This window comes from Curcuma longa, chromosome 11, assembly GCF_044706935.1.
Source record: "Curcuma longa cultivar G26 ecotype Majalengka, Jawa Barat chromosome 11, ITB_CL_G26_1.1, whole genome shotgun sequence".
Classification (NCBI taxonomy): domain Eukaryota; kingdom Viridiplantae; phylum Streptophyta; class Magnoliopsida; order Zingiberales; family Zingiberaceae; genus Curcuma; species Curcuma longa.
Window position 1 is genome coordinate 4967228 of NC_133871.1, and position 15253 is coordinate 4982480.

Consider the following 15253-nt stretch of genomic DNA (forward strand, 5'->3'; position numbering starts at 1 on the left):
TCTTTCCCATTAATATGTCAAAAGATTCCGCGACCACACAATTTGAGTATTTTGCTAAGATAGATTCTTGAAATTCCTGAAATCAAGCAGCTCGGAAAATTTACGAATACAAACAAAAAAAAAGGAAGAAAGAATATGTTAGTGGGAAGAACAAACCTCAGCAACAATCTTACTATATGGATGCCTTACTGATCTGAGCTGACCAAGAGAATTCAGCATATCTGGAACAAAAGCATCAGGAGCTTCATCAGCACCCAAAGAATCCTTTAACCTGCGAATATGAAGGATTTCAGATTTTCCAAGATGCGCGCCGATATGAAAATTAAAGAGGGAGGCTACTTGCCATACCTCTGAATTTTCGCGGCATAGCTTTCAGATGCTGCAGATAAATCCTTCAAATTACGATAGGAACAGCAACTCAAACACTGGCCTGCAGCAATGTGACTCTTGGCTCCTCCTTCACGAAGCAACAACATTCTTGCAACACTATTATATAGATCTTTTTCATGGCTCGGCAACTGACAAGTTGAAAAGGCTTCAAAACCATATTTGACCAATTCAAGCAGAATAATAGGCTAGAGTACTAGAAGATTAACTTCGACGTACAGGTAAAGAGATCTTAAAACTGTGAAGTTCGTTAGAAACTTGCAACAACTCGTCCTCGAGCAGTTTGTCATAAGCAGCTTCTAGGACTGCACCAAGACAATGAGGTTGAATGCATCTGAAAGCATTGATAACAAGATCTGAAAGGATCGCTGTGGAACAACTAAAGCAATGGCATCGGAAGGAGTATTGCTCCTCGAGCAACTTCTGCCTATCTTGAAGATCCAACTGTCCCACCTGTAGAAAATAGTTAGTAGCAAAGTTTTTTCTCGGTATCAATTCGTTAGCAAAATAAATTGCAGTGAGATCTAATATACAAGTGAGAATTCACTGGGATGGAAATGTGAATATTGCTCAAGAGGGAAAAAAAATAAAAGTACCTGAGGACCATAAGACAGCTCAAGTGGACTCCATGCTGATACAAGTTCTATAGAACGTACAAAGAGTGTACGGGAAATAAAATAAGCATGAGAATTAGGCTGGCACGAGTGATTAAACAAGCTGCCCCTTGTATATATAGCTTGCGCTACTCTAACCTGCCACATGAATAGTTTGTCATGTACGAGAAGAGGAACATTCAATAACATCGCAAACAGCCAAACACACAGGTATTGAGTGGCTGACAAATATACTACATAAGTTAAAACATCAACCACAATAGTTTCTGATGTTGCTTCTCGTTCGCAGAAATAACATCCTAGATAAACATTATGGACAAACACATAGCTGCTCAGTCACTAGGTTAAGACCGTTTGAAGTGAAAGCTTAACTGATAATGCTTCCGTTGATTGTCTTAAGAAACAATCCAGACTTTTAGGGAACTATGAGATATCAGTATCAATTAGGCACATATATGCTTACCATGTAACACATAGGTGATACAAACAAAAACTAAACGCGATAAAATAAGCAGATGTATTAAACAGACCAGTTACAATCGATGTAGATATCAGTAACCTAAAAAACATATTCTATAAGAATGATTTAGTGATGGTCATAATCTGTTCGGCCATAACCAACTCCTCAAGATGCTTCCACAGGATCACTGAATTTCCATCAGTAGGCACACTTGATAGTATTACCAGGGAAGCAAAGTAGACACCATCAGACAACTTAAAACATTTCAGAGCTGACATACATGTAGAATAGGCGCTTGATGATATAATTGAAATGAGTTTACTAGAGCAATCAAATGTCAATATGGCACCAGGTTTGCCAATAAGCAGAACAGTATTTATGAGAAAAAAAAAAATAAAACACATTGTGATTAATAAGTAAAAAATCAATGAACATTGAAGCATAAATCGAACAGAGGAACAGAAGCCCCCGGGGCATAGGTAAGTTGGTTACGACGCAGCAGACTTGCAGAAGAGGGCAAGGGTTCGAATCTTGGCGAAGCCAGGCAATACCCTCCTGCGTCGTAACCAACTGCACTTTCTCGATTTACCTCCTCACAGATGGTCGTGGGGCCGACCGTGTGGGGCCGCTAAGGTGGCGGATCCACCTTTTTGCAGAGGAACAGAGGAACAGAAGGCTTACAAGTTATCTCATAACCAAGAACTGAGGGATAAATAATAACAAGGATATTTAATCTGCAAACCTGTTCAGTACTTTGAGTAATATAATTTTTGGAGGTTGAAGCATTTGTAATCTTCTCTAAAGCCTCATCTCGACATAACGATCTCATATGGACAACCGCCATTGAATTGACCTTAACCTGGGATATCACCAGAACCACCTGCACCAATGAAACGAAGTTTCAAAAAGGTATACATGGTTTTAAAAAAAAACTAAAAGACATTAAACATACCAAAAGAATTCCTCTATGAACACTTGGGATACAACAAAGACAATGTACACAATCCAATAAGCAAGATCAAGTGTTGTATAAGTTAGAATAATGAAATTGTTCATTATACTCTGTGGCAAAGTAAGCAAGAAACATACTGCTCAAATTGCATAGCAGCATTGGCACGATGTTATAGTCTCCAAAAATTAAAGGTTTAGGATCCTTATAAATTTTCCCGAATTTTAGGATTCAAGTCATCCATTTTTAAAATGATTTAAATTCTGGTCCATGTATTCCTTTTCCTGAGATAGTAGACAATTATACACAGAATCACCACATTGAATGTCTCAGGATGTTAAATCTGTGTTCCTCTATATCCACGAATCCTACTCAGCTCAAATGAAGGCATACTGATTGTCAAACTAGCACTCCTTCAAGAATGCATCATTTACAAAGGATATTTGCTTACACTTACTAATTAAATTTAATATTTTTTAAAATGATTTAAGTTCTGGTTCATGTATTCCTTTTCCCAAGATAGTAGACAATTATACACAGAATCACCACATTGAATGTCTCAGGATGTTAAATCTGTGTTCCTCTATATCCACGAATCCTACTCAGCTCAAATGAAGGCATACTGAGTAGACAATTATACACAGAATCACCACATTGAATGTCTCAGGATGTTAAATCCGTGTTCCTCTATATCCACGAATCCTATTCAGCTCAAATGAAGGCAGACTGATTGTCAAACTAGCACTCCTTCAAGAATGCATCATTTACAAAGGATATTTGCTTACACTTACTAATTAAATTAAATATTTTTTATATATAAAACAAGTAGAATAGGAAGATAAAACAAAGAACCAGCTCTGGCACTGAGCATGTGATTGGAAATAATCTCTATTTAGCAATTGAATAGCGTATCTAATTTGGCAAACCAGATATTCCAAAAGACCAATCACCAGATCAAAATCCAGAACCATGAATAAATTACATTTTATATCACCTGGGCAACAGAAGCCGCACTGAATGGGAAATCTGAATTATAGAAATGATGCAAACAGTGCAACAAGACAACTGCATAGACATGCGACTCCAACTTAGTAATTAGAGGATTTTGAGCATAATTGTGGACAAAATCCTACAGAAGCAAATATAATATAGGAATTAGACATGATGACAACTATGTCTAAGATAGTAATATGGGGGAAAAACAGTGCTAATATAAACACTCACCAAATAATCCAAGGGACTAGAGTTCCTCCCAAAAGCCTTCCATTTTTCAACAGAAATTGCAATTATTCGGGCAGCTAAAACTATGTCAGGTGGCAATACAGTAGACCAGTGCAGACCACCACATTCATGACGATGTTCTGGAATGTGATTATTGGACATATTGACTCCAATACTCCTGGCATTACTTGAAAATCTATCCATAGATTTCTCAAGATCTACAAACACATTTTTCTGTGGAGAATGATTGTCAGCTTTACTTGATGCTTGTTCCCCAACAGCTTGTTCCAAACAACCATTAGAGCAGTACACTGGTATGGTACAAGAAGGGCAGAATAAGAGATCAGTTGGTACTTCTTCGAAGCAAAAGTGGCAGCGAGTTTCACGGTAAGCCTTCAGCAAAATCTGTATATCAAGACAATATTCAGTGAAGATGCAATAGTACTTCATTATCAGAATTTTTCTATGGGTTAGTGCTTAGGCAACTAAGGACCATTGCATATTGTTTTAATCAGGGAATATGAACATGGAAAATTGAATAATCAATAAAACATGATAACCAATGATTGTTAGATGAAAACACCAAGATCCTACCGCAGCAAGAGGTTGTTCATGATGAACTAAGGAAGCTGGAGGAATGTCATTTCCAAAAGTTAGTCCTCTTCCTTTATCGGGTGTAGATACACATTGAAGTGATAGAGATTGTAACTGAGCTGTCACAAAGCCAATATTGTATCACTCCTTGAAAAATAAAAATAAAAATAAAAATTAGATTCCTAAACAAACATATCAACAAAGTAATATTGAATACTTGGCTCAAGCAAGCAACGCTACATTAGTTTTGTCATGACATCAATATTGCCAATGTAGTTAATCATTGGGTAAACTTTGCACTACCATGATCTGATCTCAAGTAAGCACGATTCTCATACAAAAAAACAAGTTTAAATCACAATGAATATAATATGCTTACCTCTACATTCTTATTTTTTCCACCATTGTTTGCCATTGCAGTCACATTTGACTTATCAGATTCTTTTAACACGATACCCAGCTCACCTTTAATTTGGTTCTTCCTAGACAAGTTCTCTTCCAAACTGGCAGCAACTTCCAGGTCATGTTTGGCATGTCCGTAATTTTTTAAAGAAGCATTTGCCTTCCTCTTCTGTACCATGCCTGCCAACACAGCACAAGTGAAAAGGGAAAAGATGGAAACAGAAAAGCAAATGACTACATATGTTCCACAAGGTCATCAGTGCAATGGTAAAATTAAATAATTGCATGCTGATGCAATTAAAAGATATGGATCTGAGGAAAGACAGCATTCAGTTATTTGATAATGTTGCTACTGTAGCTACAATAAAATATCCATCTCAGCTGGACATTGTAGCATGTAACCATGCCACGGGTCACACTGAAACAACTGTGACATGACTTATCTATCAGACTCTTTCTGTATCTTGATTCCTTATTGCTGTGAAATTGTGGTACTGAAACTAACCCATCAATGCACACATGCGCTGTCAGAAAATGACAGCATATGCAATATATGAAATATGCATGTAAATGCCGGACAATAATACAATATAAAAAGTAACAACTTATTGAAGGAATTCGCAATTTATTTTAGATGAACCTTTCCTTATTGCACATAACCCATTGAAAAAGTAAACTTTCCTCCAAAAGAAATAGAATAAAAGGATGTTCTACTCGCCGACCTTGACATAAGTAGGGAAAATCGCAATGGCTCGATTGCAGTCTCGAATGCACTCTTTTAGAAGGCCTAGATTCTGCATGTCAAGAGATATAAAAAATTATCAGATATGAGACAGGATATTACAACTAGTCGTAGCTCATAAGATATGAATGTCTGCAAAATGTATGGCTATTTCATCATGATTGTCTATATAACATGAAGCCTGAAAGTGGATGTAGATTTGAACCAATCTATCAACAAAATTTAGCAATACTATAAAGGTGACTTTTCCAAGGTTCATACTTCAGGTAAATAAACCTAACCTTGAAATTTTTATAGGAAAATTTCATAGAGTCAGTTGGAAGGATTTCTGACAATATTGTTATGAATCAAAATATATATTACATAATCTATAAGTTTGTATTTGTGTGTAAAAATGTCATAACCAAGCATCATATATAAGAAGTATTGATAGGGTGGTACTATGATTCTTCGAGGGGATCCTACATCCACAATCAAATGTTCAAAAATTCCCTGCGGAACAGTTAGTTTCCTATCTTGTAAGATGTATAACAAGGTCTAAGACATGATAGAATGACCATAGAAGAAAGTGCAAACCAATTTGATATACCAAACTTTTAACAACTATAGCAGAGAAAGTGAAGCTTGACAGCCTAATACATTAAAAACAAGGCACAGTTAGTTTTAGATATTACTCCACACAACTAAAATTTGTTTGCGATAGTTTTATTAAGTTAACAGCATCAACTTGCTTCAATTAAAATGGAGAAAAAAATGAACTTACATGCATAGCAGAAGCCCTGTTTACATATAAAGTGGCAACCAAACTTGCATCCATCTCAGAGGAACTTGCAGGGGCATGACGCAAAGCCTTTTTCCCAATTATAATAACAGTATTAATAGGAAAATTCAGGAACAAACATTAATATCATCAAATAAAATTATTTTTATAATCAAAACACACTCCGTGGAGTTTGAATTATAAAGTAACACATCCAAGCATTTTAGTTACTGTCATCCTATGGCTGAAACGTTGAACACCGCCCTAATTCAACAATAGAGGGAAGGAAAAGGTTGCCAACTAGCTCACTCAATTAGTAAGGGCCATTGATTTTTTTTTTTGCATAGTTCTTAGGTTTAAAATCTGTTTTCAGCCAAATGTGAGTGCTCGAGGGCTATCATAACTATTCTAAAAAATAAGAAGAAGTAAAGAAGATACGCATACTATTCTAACGAAGAAAAATGACGTTATTAATCATGTATAAGAAAAGAATCGAGGAAAAATAACAGACCTGCGAGTAAAAGCTCAAAGCTTTAGCGTATTGTCCCTTGGTAAAACACTCATTTCCTTTCTGCTTCGAATCCAAAGCAGCTTCCTTGTTCTTCCGACAGAGTGCCAGCTCAGGATCTGTCAACTCCCTAATAACCTAAACCAAGGAATTAACAGACATCAATTCCACAAATTTCACGAAACAGACAAGGATGCTGAAATTACTTGCTGAAACTGAGGCGAAGAGCGTAAGAAGTCAAGAATCAGAGAAGAAGAGATCGTCAAATTCTCCGGCGTGCTCTCGCCGATCACCCGCTTCAAATCATCCGGTATTAGGGATTTCAGCCTCTCCATTCCTGCTACGGCGATCAGACAATACGAATTCGCATAGCGAAACCCCGAGCAGAAGCTGATAAGAACCCTAAACCCTGTCCACGAATTTTTAGTATTAAAAGGATATTCTTATAAAAAATAAATATCAAAATGCCAACTGCTCTACCTTATAGCTATTTTAAACAAAATTATTATATATTTTTTTAAAACTTACCATAATTTTAACCGAGAACAATTTTAATCAAGTTATAATAGAAATTTTTCCACATAATAATTTTAACTAAATTAAAGTAAAATAATTTTAGTTAGAATTTTATATTAAAAAATAAAACAAAGTGTCCTTTTGATATTATTTTCAAAAACATTCTTTTAATAATAAAAAAGATTTTTTTTGTTTTTGCCTAAAAATCTATATTTTAGTATTGTTTATGAAAAAAAGTTAGTGATAACTGAAGGGCTCATATTATTTAGAAAAAAAATAAAATAAAAGATCATTTTATATTTATTTTATATATTTTTTTAAATGGCCACTATACTTTTGGGATCAATAAATTAAAAGTCTCACAGGAGTTTCAAAACTCAAATTTACCTAAAATACTTATAAAAAAATGATGGTACAATAAATACATAATATTTTTCATTAAAATTAAAAATATCAAATAATAATGCTATTTATTAAATAAATTAAGGGGGAGATGATGATAAAGTCTCCGAGACTTAGCTTATGCGCCTTCCGCCACCGCCCAGCGCTGGCCCTTCAACGCCGCCGGCACCCGACCACCCTCCTCCTAAAATGCGCCGCCTCTCTCACCATGCGCCAGCTCCTCCAGCTCCACGCCCGCGTCATCACCTCCCCTCCTCCCCCCGAGGCCGTCGACCCCAACCTCGTCGCCGTCAAGCTCATCTGCGCCGCCGCCGAACTGTCCGATCCCCGTCACGCCGCCCTCGTCTTCCACGTCCTGCGCGACCCCAACATCGTCGCCTGGAACTCCCTCCTCCGCGCCCTCGCCCTCCACCGCCTCCACCCGGCCGCTCTCCACCAGTTCCGCCGCCTCCTCGCCGCCGGCTCCCCCGCCCCCGACGAGTTCACTTTCACCTCGGTCCTTAAGGCCTGCGCTGGGCTTCTCGCCCGGTCGGACGGCGAGATGGCGCACGCTCTCGTCCTCAGGCGCGGCTTCGCCAGCAACGTCTTCGTCGGCAACTCCCTTATCGACATGTACTTCAAGTTCGGCCGACCTGATAATGCTCGATGCCTGTTCGACGAAATGCTCACGAGGGATGTCGTCACCTGGAACAGCCTCCTGTCTGGATACTGTTCCCGTGGCCATGTAACCATGGCGAGGAGAGTGTTCGACGAAATGCCCGAGAGAAGCATGATTTCATTGTCCGCGATGATCACAGGCTATGCGCAGACGGGCAACTCGGACGCAGCCCGTGAGATATTCGACGAGGCAATCGATAGAAACGTCGGCTGCTGGAACGCCATGATTTCAGGATATGCTCAGAACCAGAAGTTCTCAAAGGCCATTGCACTCTTTCGCGAGATGCTCAACTCACACACAGTGGAACCCAACGAGGTCACACTCGTGAGCGTCCTCTCAGCCTGCGCTCACTCAGGTGCCCTCGACCATGGGAGGTGCATCGATCGATTCATCGAGACGAAACCGATGAGGTTAAGCCTCTTCGTCGGCAATGCACTCGCAGACATGTATGCCAAGTGTGGATGCATCGCCGAGGCCAAAGCAGTGTTCGGCAAAATGAAGGAAAGGGATGTCATATCTTGGAACACAATCATCACTGCCATGGCCACGCATGGCCATTCTGAGGAAGCAATCTCAACGTTCCATGAGATGTTAGATCGAAGTTTAAGGCCTAACGACATTACTTTCATGGGGGTTTTATCTGCCTGCACTCATGCTGGTCTGGTGGATGCCGGGCTTCGCTATTTCGATACCATGACAAAGGTGTTCGACATTTTGCCGCAGGTGGAACACTACGGATGCATGGTGGATCTTCTCAGTCGATCCGGGCGACTTGATGAAGCAGAGGATTTGGCTAATTCAATGCGGGTGCCTCCAAATGAGATTGTCTGGGGTGCTTTGTTGGGTGGTTGCAGGACCTACAAGGACACGAGCAGAGGCGAACGAGTAGTTCGACGAATACTCGAGTTAGACCCTAAGCATGCCGGCAGCTATGTGTATATGGCAAATTTGTATGACAGGAAGGGTAGATTTGAGGATGCAGCGAAGTTAAGTTCGACGATGCGAGAGAATGGAGTGGTAAAGACTCCAGGTTGCAGTTGGATTGAGGTGGATAACACGGTACATGAAGGGTAAAATAAATTACTTTAAAATGTCTTATTAGACTCTAATAAATTTTGTTTGACGCTAAAAATATTTTTTTAGATAAAATTACAGGCTGAATAGTGAATGGTATTTTTTTTTTTTTTGGTTTTGTTTTATTTTTCTTTTCGACATCGTTTTTTGTTTTAATTTAATTCTGAGCTGCTCCTCACGGTCAGTTCACTAGCAATTGGGCCGCCTGGCCCATCGACGGATGAGGCGACATCGGCGACAGCGGCGGGACGGCGAACGAGCTGTTCTTGATCTCATCCACTTCTAAGTCCCACAGGCTGCTCCAGATCGACGGAGACAAGGGGTGGAGGAGGAGGTCCTCGGTCGCCTCTGGCTCCGACGATCGAGACCTTTTGATCTCACTTGATGTTTCCGTCTCCGTTCCTCTTTTCCTCTTCCCTTCCGCCGCAGCAGGCGGGGCTGCTGGAAGAGGAGGAGGAGGAGGAAGGGGGTCGTCCGATTCGGCTGCGGAGCATCCGAGCTCGTTGGGGAAGTTGAGGATGGCCTTGCGGCCGCGCATCTGGAAGGCGGCGCGGTCGTACGCGCGGGGGAGGGCGAAGGCGAGGGACGGCCAGAGATCGGGCAGCGGGAGCGGCGGATCGGGGCCGAAGCGGATCATGGGGGCGGCCGGCGCGGGGAAGCAGAAAGCCGATTCGCGGGGACGAGCGACCGCGGGGGCCGGAGGGGGGAGGGCGAAGGGGAGCGGAGTTGGCGGGACGTCGGCGAGCAAGTGCTCGCGAATGAGGTTGAGAGTGGAGCCACCGACACCGCCGCCGAGGAATGTTTCCATAACTAGAAACAGAAACGGAAGCAGGAAGAGATTAAGAGACCAAACACGATTATGGAGAAAAAGGCTTGTGGAGGCTGTGGTTATTTAAAGGCAGGGACGAAAATTTTCAGGTACGCTATTACTTAAAATTTTAATAATTTTTTTAAATAAAATGGAATAATTAAGGACATAATTTTAAAGATTCAACGTAAATAAGATAAGGTCTTCTGGTCAAAATGTTAAAATTTATATATATAGAGAGAGTTTTGATATTCTGCGCGATCCGTGCTGCGTGATCCCGTAAGTGACACAGTCGACCCTCGCCGCTGTTGGCCGCCATCGCCGTGCCGTCCGACCACCGTCGATTGTCGGCTCGGGCACGATCGACGCGCCACTTGACGATGCGTCGATCGGCATCGGATTCCGACGGGATTGTGGTCAGAATCCGACGCAATTTTGTTGGAACGCGATGGCAGTGGCGCGCGCTAGTTTCTGACCAAATCGCGGTTGGATTCCGATCAAATCGCAATTGGAGACTGGCCGAGGAAGGATCGGCGTGCGACAGCGGTCCTTCCTCGGTCGGTCTTCGATCGCGATTTGGTCAGAATTCGACCGCGATTTGGTCGAAAACTGGTGCGCGCCACTGCCAACCGTGTTTCTGATCAAATTGCGTCGGATTCCGACTACAATCTGGTCGGGATCCGACGCCGATCGACGCGCCGACGAGTGGCACGTTGATGGTGCTCGGGCCAATGGTCGTCAGTAGCTGGACGGCGTGGCAGGGGTCGGGGGCGGAACACTGTGCATTCCCACATTTGGACGGTCGGATCTGGCGTGCGATCGCGTGTCGCGCACAGATGCGCATGTGGAAGTCACGCAGAATATCAAAATCATGTATTGAAAAGTTACCTATTGTTTATTATATATATAATTTATGTATAATAGATAAATTCTAAAATGCAAGTGGCTCTCACTCAATTGTTAATGACTCATATTTTTTATCTAATTAAAAAAAATTTACAGGGATCATTATTGAAATTCGAACGTGAATATTTGGATATTCTACTAGATATACACTGACTCCAACTTTAAAGACAAATAAGGAAAATATAGTAGAGATTTATTTATTTATTAACTTATCCATTAGTATGATAAATACAGGTAGAGGTAGTAGCCATAGCTAGGTCTCTTGATAATGAGTTCATCAACAAATAATATTTTTGGAAAGATTTAAAGAGAAGCTGACAATTGATGGGCAAACAGAGGAGAAACAAAATGGGGAGACGTGCTTCAAGCTGATCGGTTTGGTCTCAATACGTTGAAATTTTAATCGTATCCAAAGCTTTGAAAACGAGAGCTCATGACTCATTCTGAATGTGTGATAAATCAAATAATTTTGATCTTATACTAACCAAAATGATAACTCTGAATCCTAAATTAGATTCTCTTTGGATCTTTTATTTTAGAAATAGGAATAATGTTATGTCAACTTTGACTACGGTGACGCCGAGTCAACGCTCGGGAGATTAAGTTGCAAGAATTTGTTTCCTCCAAGCAAGTTAAATGTCTTTGATTGATTGGTCAAAATCTACATGACTAAGATCAAATAATTTATTTGATGCATCACTGGAAAGTAATTAAACCAATAAAAATCATTGAATTGTGATTAAAAGTGGATGAAAGTATCCTCCGATGGGATATCTTGTTGGAGTTGACTTAGCCAATGTCTCAGACTCTCGAACCTTCATTTCATCTGAGAGAGAAATACAGTTGTTGTCAGAGAGAAATACAGTTGTCGTCGAAGATCATCCAGCTGCTTTTGGATCTTCAGGTTGTCGACAATTTTGGTTTTAGAATTGTTTGAATCCTTTCCTTTTCTTCTGTAAAAAGATAGAATTCGTCATCTAACGGTTCTATACAGTCGGCCCCACGATCATTTGTAAGAAAGTAAATCAAGAAACTGCAATTGATTACGACAAAGGAGACGGTTCTATACAGTCGGCCCCACGATCATTTGTGAAAAAGTAAATCAAGAAACTGCAATTGATTACGACAAAGGAGGATGTTTGAATCCTTCCCAATTCATATAAAGTGTACAATTCATGGTTTCATCACATAAACCATTGCTCTTAAAATAGTGTGCGACAAACTAGATCCAATGATCGAACTTCGAAGACTATTGTTTGTATCTCTCTCTCACACACACACAACACAGTTATGAGATAGTAACTCATCCTAGTTGAAGATAGCAGAATCAAACTACATCGACATTGTCAGAAATAAATTTCTATTAATTGAATTGATTGAAATAATACACAGGTTATAGTCATATATATAGGCAATATTTCTTAGACCGGGTCACATAGACCGGGTAATATAATACTGGGTCATATAGACCGGGTAATATATATATTAATAATATATATTAATATTCTAACACCCCCCCTCAAACTCAAGGTGGTAAAGTAGAGATCAACTTGAGTTTGCTTAATAACACATAGAAGCGACCTGACAAGAGAGACTTGGTGAAGATATCTGCAATCTGATGTTCGGTAGACACGGACTGCAATTGCACAGTGCCAGCACCAACATGCTGCCGTACAAAATGGCAATCGATCTCGATGTACTTAGTGCGCTCATGAAATACATCATTTCGAGAAATTTGAATGACACTCTGACTATCACAATGAAGATTGGTGGCTGGCGGTTGAGGAATGCCAAGATCAGAGAGAAGTCGTCGAATCCAAAGAAGCTCGGAAGTAGAATCAGCAAGTGCACGATACTTTGACTCAGCGCTGGAACGAGAAACGACAGTCTGTTTCTTGCTTCACCAGGAAACAAGGGAATTACCCAAGAAGAAACAATAACCAGTGATGGAGCGTCGGTCAGTGGGATCGCCTGCCCAATCAGCATCAGAGTAACCAGTGAGCACCAATGATGAATCAGCAGAGAAGCAAAGACCATGTAGAAGAGTGCCCTTAACATAGCGAAGAATACGTAATATAGCAGAATGATGAGCTGTACAGGGACTAGTCATGAACTGACTAACGATGTGAACTGCATGAGCTATGTCAGGACGAGTGACTGTCAGATATATCAGGGAGCCCACTAACTGGCGATAGAGTGTGGGGTCCTCAAGAAGGGGCGCCATCGAGAGGAGTGAGACGACAGTTTGCCTCAAGTGGAGCTGATGCAGTCTTGCTGTCAGTCAGGCCAGCACGGGAGATGAGGTCAGAAGCATATTTTGCCTGAGATAAATAGATACCATCTATCGTGTCGAAAATCTCAAGACCTAGAAAGTAACGCAGCTTACCAAGACTCTTCATATCAAAATGCTGATGAAGATAGGTCTGCAAATCAGATATTTCAGAGGCATCGTCTCCAGTGATCACCATATCATCAACATATAACAATAGAATAATAATCTCGGATGAGGAGCGACGAATGAATAAAGCAGAGTCATAGGGAGAGGCGGTAAACCCATACTGAATAAGTGCTGAGCTGAACTTGGCGAACCAAGCTCGTGGTGCCTGCTTCAGACCATAAAGAGCACGACGTAACTTACATACCTTCCCCGAAATGTCTGAACCTGGCGGCGGACTCATATAAACCTCCTCAGAAAGATCTCCATGAAGAAAAGCATTCTTCACATCCAACTGGTGAAGAGACCATCGACGAGCAGCAGCAATAGCCAAAAGACAACGTAGAGAAGTCAAACGGGCAACAGGAGCAAATGTCTCTTCATAGTCAATGTCGTACTCCTGTAAGAAACCTCTGGCCACAAGACGAGCTTTGTAGCGCTCAACAGATCCATCAGAATTTGTTTTGATCTTGTACACCCATTTGCAGTTAATAGGTTTCTTGCCAGGTGGTAGATCAACGATATCCCAAGTCCCAGTCTTCTCAAGAGCCTGTAGTTCCTCAGACATAGCCTCACGCCACATTGGATCACAGTTTGCCTCACGAAAAGTCCTAGGCTCATGGTTAGATAGAATGACAGAGAAACAATGGTAATCAAGGAGATGAGAAGGAGGACGACTTACACGGGTTGAACGTCGACCAGTGACAGCAGGGACTTGAGATGCTTGTTCAGGAGACGCAGATGAGTCAGCTTGAGGTGACGGGGAAGCATCGACAGTGTCAACAGGAATCTGTGTGAGCTCGGGACCTGCAGAAGAAGGAGATGGATCCAAAACAAAGAAAGGGGAATCAGTTGTTGACGGGGAAGCATCGGCAGTGTCAACATGAATCTGTGTGAGCTCGGGATCTGCAGAAGAAGGAGATGGATCCAAAACAAAGAAGGGAGAATCAGTATGAAAAGGAATGCTAAACTTGGACTCAGAAGAGAACATCTTATGTTCCCAAAAGGTGACATGACAAGAAATACGAATTCGATTTGACACAGGATCCCAACAACGATAGCCTTTATGTTCTACCCCATATCCCAACAAACAACACAGACGATTCTGAGGCTCCAATTTGTTTCGTTCATGTGGGGGAAGGTGGACGAAACTGACACAGCCAAATGGACGAAGAATGGAGTAATCTGGTGGCTGACCAAAGAGTTTCTCGTAAGGATTGACATCCTGAAGTACAGAAGAAGGCATCCGGTTGATTGTATAGACAGCAGTAAGGGCAGCTTCTCCTCAAAACCGATCAGGACACGAAGCAGAAAGGAGCATGGCACGAACAGTATCTAGAATGTGCCTATGTTTACGTTCAGCCCTACCATTTTGTTGTGAAGTGTAAGGACATGAGCGCTGAACAACAGTACCCTAGGCAGAAAGAAAATTGAGAAAGGTAGAACGATCACATTCCAGAATTGCCAGTGCGGAGTGTTTTGATAGGACATGAGAATTAATGTTCGAATCATTTTTGCAAAAGTGGAGTAAGTAGAGGCAAGTTCAGAACGATTTTTCAAAAATAAATCCAAGTAAATCGGGAATAATCATCAACAAAGATTACAAAATATCGATAACCTTTAAACGTACTAACAGGAGAGGGTCCCCAAATATCTGAGTGAATTAGGGAAAAAGGTTTATCAGCAATAGAATGATTATTTGAGAAAGAAAGTGCTGGTTGTTTGCCAAGCTTGCAATGCACACAATCAAGGTATCAAATTTAATAGAACCAAAAAAACCTTTAGCAGCAAGAGATCGGAGATTATGTGATGAAGCAT

General features: G+C 41.0%; 4 protein-coding genes across 4 annotated transcripts in view; 1 reads left to right on the forward strand and 3 right to left on the reverse strand.

Annotated features, from left to right (window-relative positions):
* Positions 1-348: 348 nt before the first annotated feature.
* LOC141839350 (uncharacterized) overlaps positions 349-15253 on the reverse strand; it is a gene marked incomplete at its 3' end in the record, with an annotated part of 18543 nt that continues 3638 nt past the window's right edge. The window contains 6 exon segments of the mRNA XM_074727080.1: positions 349-518; positions 607-840; positions 984-1139; positions 2204-2341; positions 3405-3539; positions 3635-4036. Coding sequence (XP_074583181.1) covers positions 349-518; positions 607-840; positions 984-1139; positions 2204-2341; positions 3405-3539; positions 3635-4036 — 1235 coding nt within the window.
* Positions 5338-7026, reverse strand: LOC141839380 (uncharacterized). Its single transcript, XM_074727113.1, has 4 exons — positions 6844-7026; positions 6641-6775; positions 6133-6219; positions 5338-5421 (listed from the first exon to the last, which is right to left on the reverse strand). The coding sequence occupies exons 1-4, from the start codon at positions 6970-6972 to the stop codon at positions 5338-5340; spliced, it is 435 nt and encodes a 144-aa protein (XP_074583214.1). The 5' UTR covers positions 6973-7026.
* Positions 7764-9287, forward strand: LOC141839390 (pentatricopeptide repeat-containing protein At4g18840-like). Its single transcript, XM_074727128.1, has one exon. It carries the CDS (start codon positions 7764-7766, stop codon positions 9285-9287), a length of 1524 nt encoding a protein of 507 aa, XP_074583229.1.
* LOC141837885 (ethylene-responsive transcription factor 5-like) lies at positions 9469-10095 on the reverse strand. The gene has a single exon (XM_074725254.1). It carries the CDS (start codon positions 10093-10095, stop codon positions 9469-9471), a length of 627 nt encoding a protein of 208 aa, XP_074581355.1.

Coding starts and splice junctions, on each gene's coding strand:
- LOC141839390 (XM_074727128.1), top strand. CDS start 7,764: ATGCGCCAGCTCCTCCAGCTCCACGCCCGCGTCATCACCTCCCCTCCT.
- LOC141837885 (XM_074725254.1), bottom strand. CDS start 10,095: ATGGAAACATTCCTCGGCGGCGGTGTCGGTGGCTCCACTCTCAACCTC.
- LOC141839380 (XM_074727113.1), bottom strand. CDS start 6,972: ATGGAGAGGCTGAAATCCCTAATACCGGATGATTTGAAGCGGGTGATC. Junction 6,220..6,640: donor CTTTGAGCTTTTACTCGCAG/GTCTGTTATTTT, acceptor ATTGGGAAAAAG/GCTTTGCGTCATGCCCCTGC. Junction 5,422..6,132: donor ACAGGGCTTCTGCTATGCAT/GTAAGTTCATTT, acceptor CTTGACATGCAG/AATCTAGGCCTTCTAAAAGA.